We start from the raw sequence: 24,020 nt of genomic DNA on the forward strand, positions 1-24,020 counted from the left end.
ATTTAAAGTGACACCTAGCATTGAATGAATTGTCCCTCATATATGAGAGTAATGATTACCATTTTATTAAATCGTTATGACATAAGTAAAAAATCAAAGCAAAAACTCAGGAGTACGTGGAGAATGTTAGTGTCAAGGTGTATAAGATAAATCGAGACGTCTACCAATGGGCTCATGATGTAGTGCTTTTCGGTGTGGGTTGTGTTATATGGGTGCGTGAGCCCGGGAGCCTGGACTCAACGCCTTGCATCTCTTAGGGCATAATAAAATATCTATTCACATCCAAATTGAGACCTCTACTTGTAAGCAAAGTCAACACTAAAGCCTTATAAGTAAGAGCAATCATGAGAGTTAAATATGTAATGAAACAATTTGAAAACAAATGTTTAAAGGAAGACCTTGGAATTATTAGGCTTTACCAACAACCAACCAAAATATTGGTGTAATCATTCAAAGACTAATAGTGTTAGCATTGGTGACTGTTCATCATATGCAGGCATGCTGTGCCTATGTCCTGTCTGTATGGCAGCCTGGCAGGATCAATAAATAGCAGACCTAGGCCCTAGGCTAGTAGGTCCTAGAATCATAAGAGAGAATCATCTAGGTGAGTAAAAGGGTTCAGGTGAATTCCAACGAGAGGAAGAAAAAGGTTGCAGTGTTTGACCATGGCTATGGAGCCTCCACGTGTCTAGCTTACTTAACCAGGGTTAGTAGCTTGGTTCAGGGTGGGCTCTCACAGGGGAGAGGAGGGGGCTCCACAGGCGTGCTCATACAAGACACGAGCAACTGTCGACATCTCAAAAATCACACACACACACACACACACACACACACACACACACACTCATTAAGGCACATCAGGTAAGTGGCCATTGCTCAAATTCAATCCATGTGAAGCAAAAGGAACAGGTCCCTTCTCAAAAACCAATCCATTTGAAGAAGAACAGAAACAGGTCTCTGGGCTGGCTCTCAGTTTTTATGCTGAGTCTGCGTAGAAGATGGAGGAGCCACTCATCGGGTCTTGGAAGAGGCCCAACCTGCAAATCAATCAATCCCTTTTTCAAATTCCGGAAGAAGCCCCGGTGGATGCTGTGGCCACTCCTTCCAGCATCAAAGAGAAGCTTATATTCGGATCCCCTGACTTCAACCTCAGAGGAGACTTTGTATGGCTAGACTATAGCCCCCGTGCCGACTCCTTGGGAAGGGATCGTCAAGGTGGTGAAGACAATGAACCTCGCAAAGCCTCCGAGCCTGATATCAAGGCTTTTGATGACTCTTTCATGGATACTCTTATCATGGGTTCTCACACAAGTGGGCATAGGTTGTCACCTGATCTGACAAGGCTCGACCTTGATGTGCGGTCCCCACAATCCCCACGACAAACCTCTACTTCAGCATTCCCGTCCACCTTCACACCGCAGGTCGAGGGTGGCACCCCTGCACATGGTGAACAACCCCAATTTGGTGCCTGCCATGCTTCGCCAAATGCTGACCACCATTCTGCCAAGAAGCACCTCCACAGATCACGAACAGCACCTGCCATGGCAGTCATGGCTGACAAGCCACGAGTTGCACTCAGGTTGGGAGGATCTTCACAATCTAGCTCGCCAACTTCAGTTGTTTCACAAGCATTTATTGGGCTTCTAGTGTATCTTGCAGTAGGTGTGTTAATATACACCTGGAGGGAAGACGAGTTTTCTGGCCCAACCACACATGGTATCGTTGATGCACTGTATTTTTGCATTGTTACCATGTGCACGATTGGGTATGGCGATATAACACCATCTACACCTCTTGCAAAGCTCTTCTCGTGTGCATTCGTGCTCGTAGGCTTTGGATTCATTGATATTCTTCTAAGTGGAATGGTGAGTTATGTGCTAGACAGGCAAGAGGCTCTTCTTCTCAGTGCTGTCACTGCTGGTCACCATGAGACTGCAAAGAATTATTTGGTAGATGTCAAGAAAGGCAGGATGAGGATTCGATTGAAGGTTGCTCTTGCATTCGGTGTTGTCACCATGTGCATCGGAGTAGGGACATTGGTGATGCATCTGGTAGAAGATTTGGGCTGGCTGGACTCCTTTTACCTTTCCTGCATGTCAGTGACGACAGTAGGGTATGGGGACCATGCATTCAAGACCATGCCAGGCCGTTTATTTGCATCTGTATGGCTTCTTGTGAGCACACTTGCAGTTGCACGGTCCTTTCTTTACTTGGCAGAAGCAAGAATTGATAAGCGTCATCGATTGATAGCAAAGTTAGTACTAGAGAAGGAGATGACATTTGGAGATCTACTAGCAGCTGATTTGGACAATGATGGGAGTGTGAGGTACAATCATTTTCTTTTGCAAAAGCCATGCTTTATGGATGAAGATGTTTTTGTCTCTGGTCACATTTTTATGATTTCGTTCTTTGATGTCCCAATGTTCTCTCTTGGTTATCTGTTGCAGCCCATGGGCATGTTTATGCTCAATGGGTGCATTTTATTGATTGTTGTCGTCAATCATGCTTTCTTTTCAATCTGGGAGCTTCATGACCTAAAAATCTAAGCCCTTCTAGGACTGGTGCAAATATTAGTTTGTGCCTCCGTTTCACCGTGTATTCATTACTCAGGAGTCCAGGCTGACACCAGAGCACTTGGTTCAGCAATGACAATGTTGGATGAATCATGAGCAGCAGGACCAGGGCAGACATCCGTGAAATGAAGCAGCTTTGTTGTGTTAAGCAACTCAAAGTCAGTAAGTTAGTGTGTGCTTTAGTGTCCACTTTTGTGCTCCTGTTTTTATGAAGTATGAATTCCTATCAACTTTAGATTCTGCACTAGAGCTGAACATCATCATAAAAAAGATTATATCCAGCTTGGCTGGAGCAGATTGGCAAACAGGAAGTATCATGAACTGCTTATGATATCCTTTCTTTTGTTTGAGGTCATTTTGCTACCTCATATCTGTCCGTCTTGGTTGGACTGGCTGGCCAACTTTGATTGACCTTGTGGTGAGGTCACTTGACTTTTGTCTATATACATTAGCCATAAGCTCTGGACTTCTGCCTTAGCATTTTATTACGGAGACCTTGGCTTGACTGCTGTTACACTTGGGTTTCACTATGGTGATGGCTAGTGCATCATGTGATCTTACTAGTGGCTTTGCCTCCACTATCTTGTTCTTGGTGTCTATGCTTTCATGTTGATGCTCATCGATGTTGTTCCTTTCTTTCTACATTACATCATTCTGATACCATCAGACATCTAGTTTTTTTCTTGATGTAGTATCTCCTATGGCGAGGGTGAGGTACGCTCATTGCTGCTGTCATTTATGTGCTTTTTGAGCGATTAACCTTGTGCATATCTGATCGTGGTCTTTGCAGGCTGTGTTTCTGGTGATCTTTTGCTAAAGGCTGAAGATTGTTTAATTGCATGATACTTTCTGCATTTGGCATGAGGTGCCTGCAGTAACATGTGGTATTTTTCTTTGGCCAGTCACCTTGTATGATACTTCCTAGCAGGATTGCATGGCAGCTCTTGGATTTTGTCTGCATTTGAGATTCACCATATGATCAAGGCGGCTATCTTGAGACTTGATGGCATGTGTAGACCCTCCTTAAGGTTTTTAGGCCCTTTTTAGCCCATCTTTATTATCTTCACATGTGTACCACTTTGTACCTTAGTGCTTTGTTGCTGGTTGCCACTCATGTAGTATGCAGGGAGAAACATAGTATATGGGGCAAACACTTTGACAAAGAACTTGCAACCACTTCCCTGCAAGCAACACAATGTCAAGTTCATGCTTGTTCTACATGGACACACTACTTGCTTTTATTGTATAGATAGATCATTGAACTCTATGATATTTTCTTACTCAAATTAAGGTGTCTAAGAAGCGTTGTCGCAGCGTGTAGGGTTGAAGGTCACCACAGGGGTTTGGCAAGAGAAGAATGCATGGGGGTTCAAGAGCTTAGACTCCGGAGATGGTAGAGATAAGAGAAGGGTTGAAGGTTTCAAGCCAAGTTCTTGAAGATAAGAGACAACAGGGTGAAGGTAGATTCAGGGACAGGAGTAGACGGAAGAGAAGGGTTTGAAGAAATTGAAGACGTAGAAGAATACTTCCAAAAAGAAATAGAAAATGAAGAAGAATACTAACATATATGAAGCTTGTCAGTCTCTTTTAGTATTATGAGAAGATATAACTCTAATAGACAAAAACGTGTATAAAATAATACCTTCCTCTATGCTGCTCAGATCGTCAATCTGATGCTTCCATTGACTCCAAAAAAGAGGTAAAATACCAGCACGCTTGGTCAGAATTCTACCAGATCACTTCCTCTTTATCTCCCCCTTCGGAGTGTTGTTCATTGTTTGAAAACAATGATCGCGCGTTGCGCGATTTCGTCAATCTCTCTTTTTACATAAAATCCTCTCAAATTGACTGAAAGCTACATGCTTTCTTTTACATGTCATCCTAATCTAGAAGTTGTTTATAGTTTTATGGATTTTAACAAGGGACAATATCTAGAATATCAAAAATTGGCTAAAAACTTATCCAGAAAAAATCTAATATTTTAAACCATGGACACTAACACTAATGCCTAAAGTGACATTGGCTCTCTAAATCTAAAAGAAAGCCATACTCTAGATTTTTTTACACGGTGTATGCGTAGCGGCACAACATCCATCCCCTCCTAACCTGCACATCCTCTGGCATGTGCCAAAGTCTTACGGATTTGCACTGTCAGAAGAAGTATCTTCTGCTATGTTAATGTCTTTATTTTTTGCCTTTTTTTCTTCCTCTATGTCTTCATGCTCTTGAATTATATTCAAGTCTTCTAACTCATATATTGAACTTTCTCTTCGTTTGAAGAGCTTGATTCTTTTTTCAGCTACGGCTATCTTTATGCTGGTCCCATCCAATTCAGCCAATGAATATGTGGCATTGTCATGAATGACCTTTACTACATATGGGCCAAACCAACACTTTACTATCTTTCTAGAAGCACTGTATTGATTGTCTAGGTTGCTGTCATAGATAAGCACCCAGTCATTTTCTTGAATTGCTCTTGGCCGAAGTCAATGTCGCTTATCAAATCTTCTTTTGTTCTTTAGTCTTGTTGTTTTTAGCTTCTCAATAGCTGCTTGAACATCTTCAGGCCCTCTTTCTAGCTGCCATATGCGCAAAGTCAGCAACTCTTCTCTTCTGATACCTTCCTCCCAAGGTAGAAGACTCCATGTGAGAATAGATTCTTCAATTGGTATAATTGGTTGTTGTCCATGTATAAGTTCAGCTAGCATATAGCCAGTTGGCAGTCACTGAACTGTGAGTAATCCAAGCAGCCCATAATACAAAAGGTAGCATTTTAGGCCATTCTTTAATCTTTCCTCTATAAGACTTTGCTAGAGCTTTGAGAATAGATTGATGACCTCTTTCACTCTTTCCATTGCCTTCAGGATTTTTGGCTGATGTCAAAGCCAACTTGATATCCAATTGAGCAAAGAAGTTGAGTGTCTCATCAGCATCTAATTCTCCTCTATTTGTAGTTACTTTACCCACACAACCATATCTGCAAAACACATCTTCAAGTAAAAAATGACAAACAACTTGAGTGGTCTTGGTTGTTAAGGCTTTGCCTTCAACTTGATTGGTTAGATCCTCTCTTGCAAGCACTAAATACCGTATATTTCATATTCCTGTAGGCATGGTTACAAGATCAATAACCCATCTATAATGTATAGACAAGGGATAAGTCGGTTGTAACCCGTCTCGATGCTTGACCATAGAATACATATGACACACATAACAGGTTTTAACAAAATGTGTTATGTCCCGATACATATTTTGCCACCAATATTATTCTTTGACTTAACTAAAGGTTCCCCATATGCCTCTATGACCAGCCCACAGGTTTTCATGAAATTCCTTCATTACCTGTTGTTGCAATCTTTTGTTACCTAAAACTCGGACATCTTCTTCTTTGCGTGCTTCCATAGATGTCATTCTTTAAGAAAAAAACCATAAGCTTTTCTCTTGATATGCTTGAACTCATTTTCAGTCCAAATCTCCTTCTTCTTCATTGTGCTCAAATATTGGCCGATCTTCAGTTAATCTTCTTCAAGGAAATGAACTAGAACTTGAGCAATGCAATGAGCATGCTGGCTTCTAGTTGACCACCCTGTTGTTTTCAGCTTTGGACCAGTATATGCAATAATTGAAAAGGTATTTTCAGCGGTCATGGAATGAAATTCAGCAAGTATAGATTCTTCAGCTTCATCTTCTTCCATCAGCTGTTTTTCATTGTCATATCTTGCACGTAATAGCATGTGAGTAATTGGATTCACCTTTCTTGCAATATGCTTTAATTTGGGGTTGAGAGATTTAATATATGCAATCCATCTTAGCATAGCAATGTCGCGTGTAGAGCAGTTGTTTGGCAATCATGCCCAAGAGTGGAAGACAATCAGTTTCTACCACTACGGAAGCACCTATAAAGTATTCACGATCACACTTTAATGCTGTCACAACTCCCCAGAATTTCCTTTTTACTTGTGCATATCTTCTTTGACCTTCATTGAGAACTTTTGCTCCAAAACAAATTGCATACTTGTTACCTTCAAGATGGGACTTATATCCACAGTAAGGATGATGGGTTGACCATTTGAATAATCAGCCCTGGCTGAAATTAACAGCTTCTTTAATTTACGCATAGTGAGAGTATGCTCATTACCCCAAGAGAATCTTTGGTCTTTTCTTAATAATTGATATTTTCGCAATCGGTTCAGGGAGAAGGTTACTCTACGAAGCCAGATGATCCACTATATATAGCATCATCTACTCCGTTGTATGAAGGTTGTACGTACTCCGTTCTTTGTGCGTCCCTCGAGATACTTAACTTACAAACAATTTATGGATGGAGTAATGTCAGTTTGGATACGTTATTGAAGTAGGTATCAATTCAGTTTGGCTTATGAATCATAATATTAATTGTTCTATTTTGAAATCAGACATAAATATATGTTGGTGGTTTTTTAACTCACTTTTAAAAATATATGTAGGTTATTATCACATGCTTCCAAAAGGAAACAAATTGCCAACTATGAGCAAAATATGGTATCCATATGAGATAGAAAACGCATGCGCCAAGAAATCTTTTTACTTTTAAAACATTTGTGCATTTTTCTTGCATTTTGCTGATGGCATCTATCTTGATTGGTGAAGGTTTGTGCCACAGGGACCACATAGATGACCGACCACTAGGACTAATTCTACTCCAAAAATCGACTTAGCTCTAGAAAGGGTAAGATGTACCTCTTCTAGCCTTGTTAAAATCCTGTCTCACAATCATGAATATGGTTAACTACAAATGTCCTGCAACCATCTTCATCAAGCTCCTCATTCTTTTCATTAACTTCACATCCCTTGATAGATACATCATCAAGAAATGGAAGAGTAAGTTGTGGAATAAAGTCTCTTAAGACTTTGCGCATGACATTCATTATATGGGCTATGGAGTTTGTTGCACCTTGTGGTAGAGTGCATATGCGGACCAATCCAAGAGGTGTCTTCATTGTGATAATGTCTCAGGTTTCTAATGAAAGCTGAAATTGGTCATATCTTGAATATAGGTCGCCCATAGAATAAATTGCTCTACTTGCAAAAGCTTCAGCAAATTCGTTAACAATTGGACACGAACCAACATTTCGGGTTGTGACACGATTAACAGGATGTAGATCTTGAATGAATCATAAAGATCCATTTTTCTTGGGCATGGTAAACCATCGGTTTGAGTAAGGTACTGAAGAAGGTTATAAAATCTTCATTCTGATCTTTTCATTTAGAACTTCCAATAATTTAGGCAAATGTGCCCTTGGGACAGGAATAGGCTTGAGGTTTCAAGGCACATGTGGGACCGTAAAAATGACCATAGGAGCCATAATATTTGGATTCACACAATCTATTTCACTAGGCTAAAATGTAAAAGCTTTTCCATGTTTCATTAGCATTTGCATAAAAGAGTGTTTTTTAGCCGGCGAAAGGAAAGAATTTTCACCTATTTTGAGCTCTTTTATACTTTCAGATGTGAAATTGTGACCAATGTTGTAAAGATCATGAAGACTTGGCTGATTTGTTGCCCTCTCAGCCAGCCCTTCACTTTCAGGAGGCAGTGGGACTGCCACAGGCTTGATTTTCTTATCCACCGTCTTGTATTTTGTCTCCACTTACGCTTCAGCCTTGTTGACTAAACCAATGTCTTCTTGCTCAACAAATTCTTGAATTGTTTGATAAAAATCCAATGTACATACTTCTATGGACTGATTTTCAGCCTGATTTTCTGTATGAGCAGTTGCATATATTTCAGCCAATATGTCAGTAGTAATCAGTCCAAAAAAATGTCCGAAATATCTTCATTTTCAGCCATCATATCATAAGTTTTCAGCTCCCTTTTTACATGACATAAGTATTTTATTTCAGCTTTAGTCATGGCTGAAAGAGACTTATAACAACCCATACTATTGGCTGTACATACATACAGATTTGCTAGAGAGACAGTTTCTGGAGGTTCAATCTTTTTACATAATGCACTGTCATAACCTCTTTTTATAGTAGTATAGCCTGAAAACCCTTGAATTCTCGGGCATTAGGAGGCACAGGATAATCACGCAGTTGATCTCTGTTTCGATGATGGTTAATACACACAGTAAGAAATTGGTCAACGCGTTCATTATCCTTGCTTCGAATTCGAGCATAGAAAGAACCATCATCAAGAGCTTTTGTTTCCAAGCGGGTTTCAGAAATTTAAGGTTGCCCAAGAATGATAGGGTAACTACAAGAGTCTTTCCAAGCGGGCTTCAGAAATGTAAGGCTGCCCAAGAATGATAGGGTAACTACAAGAGTCTTGAACAAAAAAGTGAAAATTGTCTTTTATGTCTCTAATAGTTACATGTACATTAGGATATGCAGCATATAACTCTCCAGAAGAGTTGTTTGCAGCTCTCATTCGCCAACCTGGATCAACATCTATGGGCCATCGGTCACTTATATAGAGACTCTTTGCCATGATGTTTATCTCTGAGCCATGGTCTAAGAGTGCAATACATGGTGTTTCTTTTTCTCCAATGTTGACAATTGTCCCGTTGTTGCTCTTGCCTAATGCGTACGGGAGTAGTGAGTGCTTGGAATGAACCGAACCTTTTCCTCATGCATGTGCTGTAGACGGCCTTCTTTTTGAGAGGTGGGTTGCTCAACTGATTTGGACCAGCCGACCATTACATTTTTAGCTTTCACTTCTTTAATTTTTGCATTCATGCTTTCTTTATCTTCAACTTCAATTGCTGCAATTAATTCTTTAACTGCTTCAAGTTGAATTCCTTGTGAAGTCAGCTTCTCTTTATCTTGCACAAACACTTGAAGAACTTACAAAAAAGCAAGCACTGTTTCTTCAGCTTCATCACCAACATATTGTCTTTTCCTTTTGATTACATTAATAATTACATCATGGAATTCACGTTTGGCAATTCCAAGAATTTCGGCTAAGGCGAATTCAATTTTGCTTCCTAGAATTCGTTCTTGTACGACTCGTTTGAGATCGGTTGCAGATTCTATGTCAGACTGCAATTTATATCTTGGCTGCTTGCCTTTCTTCTTTCCTTCAGCCTTCTTTGTTTGTGACACATCTTCCATCTCTTGATCTGGAGTTATATTTTCAGCAAGCTTTGGTTGTTCAGGCGTTCTTCTAGTTACCCGTTTTGGAGGGCCAAAAGAGGAAGGCCCTGGTTCAGCTTCTCTTCCTCTGTTTTCTTCAATCAAGACTTCTTTATGAGTGACGTCAGCCAATTGTGCAAAGGCGGAAAAAAAATCTACCCGTTCTTTCCAACCAGTTATACCTCGAATGCACTGACTGGCGTTAGCCAAATCTTCTTTGGCTGCTTTACCACGTTCCATTTGATCTAGTGTCTGTATCCATACTTTAGATTGCACATTAGCTTTACATGCTTTTAAACTTGATTTAGTTGGCTCAATTTGCAACTCATAGGTAGCTGCATCAATTGTTGCATAGGCATCCTTTATAGCTAAATCTTCTAATCTTTTCTTCATTCCACCATTGCTAAAATTTGGCTCCAGTGGAAGACCAGTTTCAGCTGCATGAATTTTTCCGTCTTTCCAAAAGACGAGCTTTTGTGCTTCAGCCTCACGGAAGGCAGAACACTTCCTCTTGTCATGTTGTTGGCTGTCACACCAAATACAATGCCTCTTAAAGCCTTCTCTCATGGGTCTTGAGTTGATGAACGTTCTCGTTCTTCAACTTTGACATCCAACTTCTTCACCTTGGAACTAATTTATGTAAGATTCAGATGAAGGTCACACATGCTTTTAATGAGTTCATCCGTGACATCATTTTCAGAGGGAACAGAAGAAGAAATAGTTGGTTGATCAGTCAAAGGAATAGGGGATTTTGAAGGTGGAACAAGCTCCATTAATGGAGTTGTTGAAGTTGAAGGAGAGCCCAATCTTAGTCACATTTGCTCTCTCCGAGCAATCATGTTAACTGCATAAGTAACATCTGTCCATGTAGTCTTGACTCCTCATTCGAAGGTAGCATCTTCTAGGTGATCAGCAAGCTTCTCTTGCAGAATGGGATCTGCAGCCTTAAGGAATAATTCAATCTTGTGACCTTCCATACTTTGTTGGTCTTCAACATCAAGTTGTCCAAATTTACTTTTAGACTCATGGCATAAAGCGGTTGTAGCTAAACCTTTGTTGGGTTTCTCAACCCAATCAGTGAAACTTTTCTTCGTCATTAGGCCGGAGTCTTCTAAGAAGAGCTCTTCGCGTAGGGCTTTTTTGAATGCATCTCAATCCGCATCTTGCTAAAAAAGACCATGGATTCTCTCTTGAAGACCGTGCTTGGCTAGTTTGACAAAATAGTGACTCCATGCATGTTGTGGTACACCGAAGAAGAGCATTTTTTCAACATACAAGCGAATAAAAATAGAGACATTTTGATCATTATATTGTTTTAATTCCCGTCCAACTTCCTCTTGGGCCTTGATAGCTGTGGAATCAATCTTCTCTTCGTCTTGCCTTTGTTGTTGTTGTTGTAACATTTGGATTTGTTGTTGCCGAGTCTGCTGCAGTATGGGCACCAATTATTGTAGAGTATCTCTTGAAGAATCCCCCATCTTGGAGTTCTCTTATACCGACCTTCACGTCAGGTTTACCAATGTCGTAGTGTATAGGGTTGAAGGTCACCACAGGGGTTTGGCAAGAGAAGAATGTATGGGGGTTCAAGAGCTTAGACTCCAGAGATGGTAGAGATAAGAAAAGGGTTGAAGGTTTCAAGCCAAGTTCTTGAAGATAAGAGATAGCAGGGTGAAGGTAGATTCAGGGAGAGGAGTAGACGGAAGAGAAAGGGTTCGAAGAAATTGAAGACGTAGAAGAATACTCCCAAAAAGAAATTGAAAATGAAGAAGAATACTAACAGAGATGGAGCTTGTCAGTTTCTTTTAGCATTATGAGAAGATATAACTCTAATAGACAAAAACGTGTATAAAATAATACATTTCTCTATGCTACTCAGATTGCCAATTTGATGCTTCCATTGGCTCCGAAAGGGGAGTAAAATACTAGCACACCTGGCCAGAATTCTGCCAGATCACTCTTTCATCTCCCCCTTCGGAGTGTTGTTCACTGTTTGAAAACAGCGATCGCGCGTCGCGCGATTTCGTCAATCTCTCTTTTTACATAAAATCCTCTCAAATTGGTTGAAAGCTACGTGCTTTCTTTTACATGTCATCCTAATCTAGAAGTTGTCTATAGTTTTATGGATTTTTACAAGAGATATATCTAGAATATCGAAAATTGGCTAAAAACTTGTAAAAAAAAATCTAATATTTTGAACCATGGACACTAATACTAATGCCTAAAGTGGCATTGGGTCTCTAAATCTAAAAGGAAGCCACACACTAGATTTTTTTACACGGTGTGCGCGTAGCGGCACGACAGTGTATGTGTCGGGCCAACTTTTTATCCATGTTTCACTTTCAGATAGTGCAGATGGAGGGCAAAAAGAATGTTGTGGCTGATGCATTGTCTAGGAAACCACATGTTTCAGTAGTATCTATAGCATATCATCATGAGTTAGATGAGATGTAGACACAATATGCAGACGATGAGGACTTTGGTAGAGTTTATGATCTTTTATCAGATGGTTAACTGTTAGAGATTGTCATCTCCTGGACAGGCATTTCCTGTCAATTGTGTGTTCTAGCAGTTCTGTACAGTCTGCAGGTGTGCCACATCAGCAGGCAGGTGTGCCACGTGGCAGCGATGGTCTGATCGCTGCGTCAGCAGGCAGTTGGACAGTTTTTACTGGTCAGATATTACAGTCGGCAGAATTAAATGCAGCCGACAACATATTTTAATCATTTTTTCTCAAGCTATTTATTGCCTGTTTTCAGCATACACTTCCACGGATTCTGATCAGAGGTTTCCAAATTGCTGATCATGAAGACTGCCTTGGGGTCATAGTTTGTGAGATCTTCATGGTGGAGACATACGTAGACATACACTCTGCACCCATGTACATATCTGCTTCCTTATACAGCATTCTTCATTGTAGATTTTCTGTGTTTCTCTCTCTCTCTCTCTCTCCCCTCTCTGTCTTGGTCATACGCTTCTACACTGCTTCACTTTGACAGTGTATCAGAGCATTGAAGGGCTAAGGAAGGACCTACGTGAAGAGGAGATTTCAATGCAACACAAGGCTGTGCTTTCAGTGTTCAAGGGCAAGTAGGAGGGCTACACATGAGAATAAGGCTGAGGTGAGCGTGGGTGTGCGAGAAAGGAGCAGAGTCGCTAAAACTACTACTGATTTTTGCTATTTGAGAAGGAAGAAGGCTGCGTTTTGGGCCTTCACGTGCAGATTTTACCTTTTCATTGCCTTCGGCAGGTGAAGAAGGAGCGGGATGAGCAGAAAAGAGCCCTAACAAGCTACATACACATAGCTAGAGGGGGCTGCTTTTTGTGTTTGGTGCAGGCATTTTAGGTGAAGACATCTTTTGAGGCCAAGATAGAGTTTCAGGTGATTATGGACGGGAAGATGCCCGTGCTATCGACTCTTCCATTAGATCAAAAGCTCAATGGCGAGAACTACTGCATTTGGGGGGTTATGATGCTTGCCATTTTGGAGTCCTATGATTTGGTAGAGCTTGTTACGGAGGCTATGTATCGTTCTTCTTTGAGAGACGAGTCTAGACTCTCTACAAGGGGTAAGTTGGAGTTGGCAAGGGCTCAGGCACATTGGGACAAACTAAATGCTTGCATCTACTCGTTTTTATCTCTCATGCACTACAACTGTGATCTCCCATATAGAGCATTTGACGATGGCTCGGGAGATATAGTTGTTAGTGATCAGGTCCTGGCCGGCCGTACAGGCGCCACGTGGCAGCCTGGTCGGACTGACCAGTTGGACAGCCACGTGGCAGTTCGACTGTACTGATCAGTCGGTTGCATTTAATGCAACCGATCTGCTTTTTTGGGCGCATTATTTCTGGCTATTTATAGCCGATATTCTACACAATCTTCTACAGTTCTGTTTGCAGATTACAGGCTGGAGATTCGTGTAGACTGCAGCGTACTTCGAGGTGGATAGCAGGTTGCATCGTCGAGGTGGAGACACAGTCCCGCGCACTGCGCCCGTGTACATATCTGCATATCTTTGCATACAACACACTTTATACAGTAGATCTTCATCTTCCATTGTCTCTTTCTCTCTCTCTCTCTTCTCTCTGCGTTCACTCTCTCTCTCAGTCTTGGTCCCACGCTTCTATATCGTTGCGCTCTGATTTGGTATCAGAGCAGTGAAGAAGGGTTGACTGAGTGAAGAACCTACCTAAAGAGGAGATTCCATCGCGACACAAGGCTGTGTTTCAAGTGTTCGAGGGCGAGCGGGAGGGCTGCGCCTCGGAACAAGGCTGAAGCGAGCGCGGGCGCGCGGGAAAGGAGTCTAGTTGGTGGATTTGCTGCTGTTTACTGCTATTTGAAGAGGAGGAAGGCTGATTTTTCAGCTTTCAAGTGCAGGTTTTACTTTTTTATCGCCTCCAGCGGGGATGAAGAAGGTTCGGGACGCGGAAGAAAGAGCCCTAGCAGGCTGCGTTTTCATAGTCAGAGGGGGCTGCTTTTGCGTTTGTGAAGGCATTATAGGTGAAGATGTCTACAGAGATTGACTTGGAGTTCCAGACGATCATGGATCGGAAGGTGCCTGTCTTACCGGCTCTTCCCGCAGATCAAAAGCTCGATAGCGAGAATTACCGCATCTGGCGCGTGATGATGTTGGCCATCCTTGAGTCTTACAATTTGGCAGAGCTTGTACAGGAGATCGACCGGCTCTCGGTGAGAGATGAGTCCAAACTCTCTTCCGATGCTCGTGCGGAGTTGGCCAAGGCACAGTCTCATTGGGACAAACTAAATGCCCGGATTCGTTCTTTTCTTTTTCTGTCTTGTACTACAGCCGTGATAGCCCACATCAAGCACTTGACGGTGGCTCGGGAGATATGATTGGAGCTTGATCAGATGTATAACCGGATGACCCTTATGAAGCGGGTTTCTTTGGAGGTGCAGATGCGGACCTTGTCCGTGAACAAGTCTTTTTCATTGCGGGAGCACATCAACAAGCTTAGACAGCTTTAGATGCAGGTTCAAAATGCGGGGAAGCGGATTTCCTCCGAAGACATGGCGATCACACTCTTGTCCCAGTTACCGCCACGATTCGGTGCTTTTTACTCCGCCCTTATTGCTTTGGGGCGTGAGTCTACTCTTCGATGGGAATAGTTGGTTCCTATGGTCTTGGACCAAGAGGAACAACTGAAGGGACAACATGCTTCCAAGTCGGAAGCCTTGGCAGATCAAGCCTCTCAGAAGAAGGGGAAGGACCAAAAGAAGAAAAAGGAGGACAACAAGTCAAAGAAGGACAAGGACAAAGAATCCACATGTCATATTTGTGGTAAGACCGGCCATTGGAAGAAGGATTGCCCTGACAAAGACAAGAAGGATACCAACAAGAAGGACATGAAGGATTTTGGAGTGGTGGCTGCACCCTCATCAGATGTGTTTCTTCATCTAGCAGTCATTGAGGACTCTACACCGAAGGCTTCTGATGCTGCGATGACAGCTCCTCAGGCTCGAGAGTGGATCGTTGACAGTGGTGTCTCCTGGCACATGACTCCTTCATCAGTTGGTGTTGCCTAGTTGCGACCTTCGCGTGGGTAGATTCTCATCGGAGATAGCTCTTCGGTGTTTATTGCAGGACGGGGTGAGATGCAGCTTATTCCAAATGGACGTGGTGGTACCCATACCTCAGAGGTCTTGCATGTGCCAGGTTTGGAATATCATCTACTTTCGGTTCATAAGATTTGTTCACTTAGACTTTTGGTGGAGTTTGATAGTGATTCGATGCGAGTCCTTGATTGTGGGTTAAGGAAGGTTCTCTCATCAGGATATGAGGAGAATGACATCTATAAATTGACGTCTTCTACTGCTCTCCCTACTCTTATTCTTACCTCTCAGACACAGTCAGAGCTATGGCATGCTCGGTTTGGTCACCTCAACTATGATTATCTTCGGAGGGCGTCACGTGGACAGCTTGTTCGAGGGTTGCCGGACATAGTGGTGAGCCAGCAGCCATGCGTCTCCTGCATTCGTGGGAAGCAGCGTAGGGATGCGATTCCCAACAAAGCTTCGCGGCGGTCTACTTCCCCGATGGAGCTTGTATCTACGGATCTTTGTGGCCCTATGAGGAACGAGTCCTTGAAAGGGAGCTCGTACTTCATGTTGATCGTAGATGACTACAGTAGAATGACTTGGGCCTATTTCTTAGCGTTGAAGTCAGAAGCTTTCTCCCACTTCAAGGATTGGCTTCTCTTTGAGGAGAACCGATCGGGCCGGCGATTGAAGACCTTGCGATCCGACAAGGGTGGTGAATTTGTTTCTAATAAGTTTGCTCGTTTTTGTGCAGATAAAGGTATTCACCAGGAGTTTGCTAACACTAACACTCCTCAAGAAAATGGCATTCTTGAACGGAAAAACCGAAGTGTGATCGAGATGGCGTGCACCATGATGAAGCACCGATAGACACCTTAGTTTCTGTGGGCCGAGACTGTGGCTACTGTAGTCCACATCCTTAACCGATCCCCCACTTCGGCCGTTGATGGGATGACACCTTTTGAGGCTTACTTTGGGACTAAGCCCGATGTTTCTTATTCCAGGGTTTTTGGGTGTGATGCTTATGTTCACATTCCCAAGACTCATCGTGATAAATTTGAAGTAGCTTCCCGAAGACAGGTGTTTGTTGGCTACAGCTCTCAGTCCCAAGGCTATTGTTTGTATGATCCTGTCAAGCGGGATGTGTACACTAGTCGAGATGTGCGGTTCGTGGAGGTTCTGGCCATAGCAGCGGGTGAGGAGCATCCCGTTCTTGGAGATCCAGGGGAGAGTTGGGCTCCCGAGACAGTTCCTTTGGAGCGAGCGCCTTTTGATTCCGATTCTGTTTCTGATACAGAGTCTACTGTTTCACCGGTCACCCCCGAGAAGTTACCACCGGTGGATCTCCCAGAGTCTTCAGCTGATGGAGAGCGACGAGGAGAGGTCCGGCCTCCTCCTCGTTGGGCCCGTGACACACTCCGTGATTCAGGGATCGAGGGGGTCCCTGAGAAGTGGGGACCACAGGATGGTCAGTGGCGGTCACGGAGGCACCAGGCACATTCTACGGAGCTTGTTTGCTCTAACTATTGTTTGATGACCCGTGTTATGCAGGATCGAGAGCCCACCTCCGTGAAGGAGGCTTTACAGTCCGCACCATGGAAGAAAGCTATGGAAGCCGAGTTGGAGGCTATTGAGCGGAATGGCACTTGGTATCTCGTGCCTCGCTCCTCGAATAAGAAGGTGATTGGCGTCAAATGGATCTTCAAGACCAAGTACCTTAGCGATGGTTCTTTGGACAAGCACAAGGCTGGCCTTGTTGCTAAAGGTTTTGCACAGCGCCCAGGGATTGATTGTCATGATACTTTTGCCCCCACTGCTCGTATGGCGACTATTCGAGCTGTTCTTGCCTTGGCTTGCCATAGGAGATGGCCTGTCTACTAGTTGGATGTGAAGCCGGCCTTCCTCAATGGTGATTTGAAGGAGGAGATCTATGTAGAGCAGTCTCTTGGCTTTGGATCTTCAGATGGGGAAGTCTACAGGTTAAAGAAGGCCTTGTATGGCCTTGAGCAGGCTCCGCGTGCGTGGAACGAGAAGATTGACTCGTTCCTTCAGTCACAGTTGGGATATTGGCGCTCCAAGGCCAATCCGCAGCTTTACGTATACACTTCCGAGATCGGTTGTGTGCTTTTTGTGTTGTATGTTGACGATTTGATTGTCACAGGTGATCATGCACAGAAGGTCAAAGAGACGAAGGCAGCTTTACATCAGACGTTCGAGATGACGGACTTGGGTCTACTCCACTTCTTCTTGGGCCATGAGATTTATCAGTCTCAGAGGGGGATTTTCATCTCTCAGTAGAGATATGTACAGGAGCTCTTGGTTTCTTTTGCGATGGAGGATTGTCGGACCATTTCTACTCCTATGGATCCGAACTGGAAGGCCACTTCATATTCAGATTCTCCCTTGGCGGATGCTTCCCGCTACCGTCAGTTGATTGGATCATTGATTTGGCTCCTCAACACTCGTGTTGATCTTTGTTTTGTTGTTGGTCTCTTGGCGGGGTTCATGAGTGAACCTCAGACGGTGCATTGGCAGGCTGCCCAGAGGATACTTCGGTATTTGAGGGGGACATCTGACTTAGGGATTCATTATCCAATAGGCATAGGTGGTTCAGATCTTGTACTTACAGGTTGGAGCGACTTGGATTGGGCTGGTGATGTGGACCACAGGCGGTCTACTACAGGCTACTGTTTTACCTTGGGTGCAGGTGTTATCTCTTGGAGTAGCAAGAAGCAGCCCACGGTAGCCCTTTCGTCTACTGAGGTGGAGTATCGGGCTGCGTCTTCCACCACATGTGAGGCTATGTGGCTTCGGAGATTGTTGGAGGAGCTTGGCTGCCCCCAGACTCGTCCTACTTTGCTGCAATGCGACAATGAGAGTTGCATTGCCTTGGCACGGAATCCTGTTTTCCATGCCCGGACGAAGCACATTGAGATCTAGTACCACTTCATCAGGGAGAAGCTTCTGGATGAGACCATAGCTGCGGAGTATTGCAAGACGGAGGACAATCTTGCAGATTTGTTTACGAAGGCGCTTCCCCAGGCTCTACTTCGGAGACATGCCAGATCCCTCAGGCTTCTGCCCCGTCCAGGCTCTGAGAGGGGGGTGTTAGCGATCAGGTCCTGGCCAGCCGTACAGGCGCTACATGGCAGCCTGGTCGGACTGACCAGTCGGACAGCCACGTGGTAGTACGACTGTACTGATCAGTCGGCTGCATTTAATGCAGCCGACCTGCTTTTTTGGGCGCATTATTTCTGGCTATTTATAGCCGATATTCTGCAGTCTTCTACAGTTCTGTTTGCAGATTACAGGCTGGAGATTCGTGCAGACTGCAGCGTACTTCGAGGTGGACAGCAGGTTGCATCGTCGAGGTGGAGACACGCAGTCCCGCGCACTGCGCCCGTGTACCTATCTGCATATCTTTGCATATAGCACACTTTATACAGCAGATCTTCATCTTCCACTATCTCTTTCTCTCTCTCTCTCTTCTCTATGCGTTCACTCTCTCTCTCAATCTTGGTCCCACGCTTCCGTATCGCTGCACTCTAACAATAGTTGGAGCTTGATCATATAATTACATGACCGTCAGAGTCTCTTTGGAAGTGTAGATGAGGACTACGAGTGTCAACAAGTCATCTTCTATGTAGGAGCGTATCAACAAGCCATAGTTGTCAGGTATGAAAGGTAGGATACGATACGGTATGATAAAATATGGTACTAAATGGTACCTTATAATTTTATAAGGTATAGTACGATATTAGTATGGAAAAAAATTTAACATGATTAAAAAAAAAACGATAAATCATTAAATGATAGAATACATATTTAAAGTGGAAATAGCCATTTCATTACAAAATAAGATGAATACATGAGGGTGACCATCATGGTTACATGGGTTGTGCAAAACATGTGATACAAGTTACAACTATAGTCTAGTGTATCATAGTGGCATCCTACATGTGGATACAATGATAGTAGATACAAAAAGGAGAGAGACCTATGAATCTATGATGAGGCATCACTATCATCATCATCATCATCATCATCATCATCATTATTAGAACCATGTGAGTGCTTATCAAGAGAGTCTGAAGATGAATCCTCGGTATCGGTTGATGAGACACACTTATACTCATTCTCATTGATAAGGTTACCATCATTATCAAATGATGGCTCCCTATGTGGTGGCTATGTAGGCAAGGGGGGCATGTCATCATGAGGCACAAGATGTGAGCTACTAGAGCTCCGCCTTACATATGTGTGCAAGCCACTCAAACCACCCCTCCTCGATGTTAGAGGGTGCCGAATGACCATGCCCTTGCTACCACCTACTTGAACTTTGTCGCCCATGAGCACATTGATTGTGAGTGTCACGAGTATCTATTGCTATAAGCTCTCTATAGAGCATAGTTGCATTCGTATTACGTACGTACTAGTTCGTTCCATATGGTTCGTACCGTACAGTACGGTATGAAATGGTATGTATCCGTACGGTATGAAATGGTACATATCCGTACCATTTCGTACAAAAAAAGGGCTATTTTTGGCCTCTGAAGACTAGACCATACAATATTTTCCAACTCCTAAGCCTTATGTTTATTATCATAATTTCAAGTCTCTCTCTCACACACACACACTCTCTCTCTCTCTCCCAACTTCCAAGATGAGTATGCAATTCCAAGAGCATCCCTTCCCTTCCTTCTCTCTCTATCTCTCCAAACTGACTGCCAAGCCTCTCTCTCTCTCTCTCTCTCTCTCTCTCTCTCGTCTCACTCACACACATAAAAGAACAGAGCTTGTTTGTCCATCCACCCTAAACTTTGCTTTGTTCTTTGAAGTTTGATGTATTACATATACACTCCCATCTGTCTTCTAGTAGCGCATTGTGCATGTTGTGGATGAGGTTTTTCCTTGTTATCCTCATGTATTCATCCTATTAACTCAAGTGACATTGCTATTTTAGCTCTAAACGTGTGTTCTATTATCTATAATCCAAAATAACGAAGTTTTTGTTTTTGTTTTTTTTTTCGGTACTAATATCGTACCGTACCTTATAAAATCATAAGGTATCAATCAGTATCGTATTTTATCTTATTGTACCGTATCGTACCTACAACCCTACTGTAGAGCTTTGCAAAAATTATCTTCTTCTCGTCCACCTCCTGATGTATACTCGGAAGAATGTCACTCGTCAACTTGAATGTATCAACATTCATCTACACTATGCACGTAAGATTATAAATGCTAAAGTCTAAATTGTAAAGTATAAACTTCAAAGTTCAAAGTTTAAAACAACAGATTTTAAATTTTATGGTCAAGTATTTAAACTTTACTTGCTTCGGACTACCCATGCTTATCATAGCCCTCATTATGCGTAAGTTAGTGCGGCAATAGATTAGCGGCTTTAACTGTCGTGTGCTAAGCCGATTGCGAATCTTTGTGTGAATGAGAGAATAGGCACTACAGTTTCTCTCACATGCATTCAAAGAGCAATCCCGGGCAACGATCCTCATGGCTAAGGGTTGAAGGGTCTCCAATGCGTATCCAAAGTTTGCCACTAAAATAAAGGCTTCACAAATGACTCTCTTCTCCAACAAATGCCCTCTCTGATTTGCATAACATCCTAGCTTCTCCAGCATTGCATTGTGGTCATCCACAGGGACCACACGAGTCAAATGAGCAAGCTAGTCTGAACGCAACTCTCTCATCCATGATTATTGGCGACTTGTAGGCCGGATGTACCAATGTGGCAAAACCATGGATGGGCTTATGCATCCATACCCACCTCCTCTTTGCTATCTCTAAAACATGTGCATGCTATCTTTGTGATCACTGTACAAGCATGTGTCTCCACCATTGCTGCTCTAAAGAAGTGAACGAGAAGGCCCATGGTGGACCCCTCGCAATCACTCATACATAACACCCTAAAAAAGGGAGCCACGACAATGACAACGGCGTGGACTTTTTGCCAAAACTGCTCATTAAGGCACAAGTGTTGCATGGTTTTGGCCTCCTCTTTCTCATACTCATCCCTTTCATTCCATAGAGTGGACACCACTATTTGACGCAAGGCGGACCGCACGTCGTAAAGGCGCTCCATCAATAACCACATGTAAGTAAAGCGAGTTGAAGAAGGCTTCTTCAACTCTAGTGTGCTATGCTCACGGTACATCGCAAGCACCTTTACCTTTACTGTGAAGAAGGTGACAATTCATGTAGCTTTGTGGACCACCCTCTTCACCCACTTGAGCTTTCCAATGTCCTCCACGAGCAAGTCCAAACAATGACTTACACATGGAGTCTACACAATCGTAGGAAGCTCGGCCTCAAGCAAACAGCCCATGCACCGACAATTTGATGCATTGTTGGTAACAACTTGCACCACATTTGAGGGGCTCACCTACAACCACAATTTACAAATTACAAGTATACTAACAATACTTGGAGGTTAGAGAGAGAAAGAGAGAGTTGAGCCTTTCAAGTTTCAACTTTTAAGATTCAAGAATAAAGAGAGATGGGGCCCGGGGGAAGAGAGAATTGAGATAGATATAAGAAAGAAATTAGAATAGGGAGATAGATAGTTATGCACAAATAAATTATAATAATGAAAGAAAGTAAAATAAATTTAAAAGGCAATGGCAAATGTATACCTCAATGATAGCTTGCCGAATGTGACAGTAGATGAATGCGCTTGTTGTGTTCCTCCCTCTCTTGCCAGCATCTATAGCCTGCAAAAAGTAAGTACCGAGTGCGAGTATGTTGATGATGCCCTACTTCTTACAATCACTCCATCCGTTAGTGAGAATGAAGCAACCATATTTTATCCATGCGGCCTGAATAGGAGAAAGGCAACCGATCTATGCACATGACCGGGAGCCTGAGAGAGAGAGAGGATTGTCTCATCATCGCCGCATGGGCCTCCACTCTTTGTCTTTTACCGGAGAGCTAGATGCAAATGTGGAGCCTCTCCCGCATCGGTTGAAGATATGCCCACATTCGATGCTTCCTCGTTAGTAGGCATAGGAGTTGGTGTTGATAAGCCACTTCCTCCTTCTCTTGTGGATCCCCCTCTCATCTTGGAGAGAATCTCCTCCGCGATGTTTTGAGGGATCTCCTTGCATGGAGCAACTTGCCCCCTCGTCTTGAAAAGATGTTGGAGAAGCCGAGTTGCACCACTTGTATAGTGCTTCCCGCATTATTGCATGTCCAATGGTGGAAGTTGAACTTCTTTGTGTCCCTCTCCACATGGATCGCGTGCAAATTGAAGGCTTTATGCTTCTCACGAATCATGGTGTCGATGATGGATGAAGAGGCATGAGAGAGAGAGAGAGAGAGAGAGAGAGAGAGATGCTTGAGTCTTGACTCTTGAAAGCTAAAAGTTGAAAGAGAGGGAGATGCCCGAGGGTTGGGGTAAAGTTGAAAGAGCAAGAGTGAGAGAGAGAGGGGATGGGAGATGAGATTCAAGAATGGCAAATGCTTTGATAGGGTGTGGAAAGAGGGGATGGGAGATGAGAATGAGAAATCACAAGTCAATTCAAGATCCAAGAGAGGAAGATGAGAATGGCAAATGCTTTCTGAATTGGTGTGGAAGCATGGAGGAGAGGAGCATCTTTTGTAGATGAGAGAAGGGTCAAATAGTCAAAGAGGGGTCAACTGTCAAAGAGGGCTGCCAGCTGGATGGAATCCAAGGAGGGCTTTGGGGGGGGGGGGGGGGGGGGAGGAGTGCTTTGCTAGAAAAGGAGGTGAGATGAGGTATCCAAGTCTTCCCACCCCCCCAAAAGTGCCATGTGGGTGGAATGTGGCGGATTAAAGTGCAGGCGGAATGCGGGAGGATGTGCAGACGCGGTGGCCAAGATCGGCTTGTTTTTTTGTACGGATCCGTATTGTACGGATCATATGGTATGAGTAGTACCGTATGACGTATGGAGATAACTATGCAACAAGCTGAGGTAGCTTCAAATGCATGTGCAAGATGCAGGAAAGGTGATCATTTTTGAAGACATGGCGATAACTCTTCTTTCACAGTTACTATCTCATTTCAGTGGTTTTTATTCCGCCTTGATTGCCTCAGGGTGATCGGAGACTTTTTGTTGGAAGGAGTTGGTTCCTATGGTCTTGGACCATGAGGAGCAGTTGAAAGGGACCAATACTTTTAAATCAGAGGCATTGATAGGCCAGCTCTCTCAGAAGAAGGGGAAGGATCAAAAGGAGGACAAATCCAAGAAGGATAAGGAAAAGGAGTCCACTTGTCACATTTGTGGCAAGATAGGTCATTGGAAGAAGGACTGCCCTGACAAGGAGAAGAAGGACAAGTAGAAGGAGAAATCTTCAAAGGATTCCGGAGTAGTAGTTGCTCCCTCATCAATTGCTTTTCTCCACTTGGAGGTGGTTGAGGCATTGACACTGAAGGCCTCTGATGCTGCGTTGACGGCCCCATACACTCGGGAGTGCATTGTTGACAGTGGTGCCTCCCGGCACATGACTCCTATAGCGGGTGTTGCTCATATGCAACATTCGGGCTTGATTCTCATTGGTGATAGTTCTTCTATCCCTATTCAAGGATAGGGTAACATGCAACTTATTCCACATGGGCAAGGTGGTGCCCATACATCCGAGGTGCTTTATGTGCCGACCTTGAGGTACCATTTTCTTTCGGTGCACAAGATTCATGCCCTTGGTCTCTTGGTTGAGTTTGATGTGGATTTCTTTCGGATTCTTGATCATGGATGATGGCGATAGGTCCTTGCTGTAGGTTATAAGGAGAATGGATTCTACAAG

General features: G+C 43.4%; 1 protein-coding gene across 5 annotated transcripts in view; it reads left to right on the forward strand.

Annotated features, from left to right (window-relative positions):
* The first annotated feature begins 667 nt into the window (after window positions 1–667).
* LOC148033239 (two-pore potassium channel 5-like) overlaps window positions 668–24,020 on the forward strand; it is a 35,232-nt gene continuing 11,879 nt past the window's right edge. The window contains exons 1-2 of one of the 5 annotated variants that reach the window (XM_087681137.1): window positions 668–2,326; window positions 7,216–7,281. In XM_087681137.1, the coding sequence (XP_087537263.1) occupies window positions 999–2,326; window positions 7,216–7,270 (1,383 nt within the window). In that variant the 5' untranslated portion in view covers window positions 668–998 and the 3' untranslated portion in view covers window positions 7,271–7,281. The remainder of the gene's footprint in view (window positions 2,327–7,215; window positions 7,282–24,020) is intronic. The other 4 variants (XM_087681138.1, XR_015691278.1, XR_015691276.1 and 1 more) reach the window with 4 other exon arrangements.

This window comes from Lygodium microphyllum, chromosome 7 (assembly GCF_053477565.2).
Source record: "Lygodium microphyllum isolate KBCC chromosome 7, Lygodium_microphyllum_v1.1.10, whole genome shotgun sequence".
Taxonomy (NCBI): Eukaryota; Viridiplantae; Streptophyta; class Polypodiopsida; order Schizaeales; family Lygodiaceae; genus Lygodium; species Lygodium microphyllum.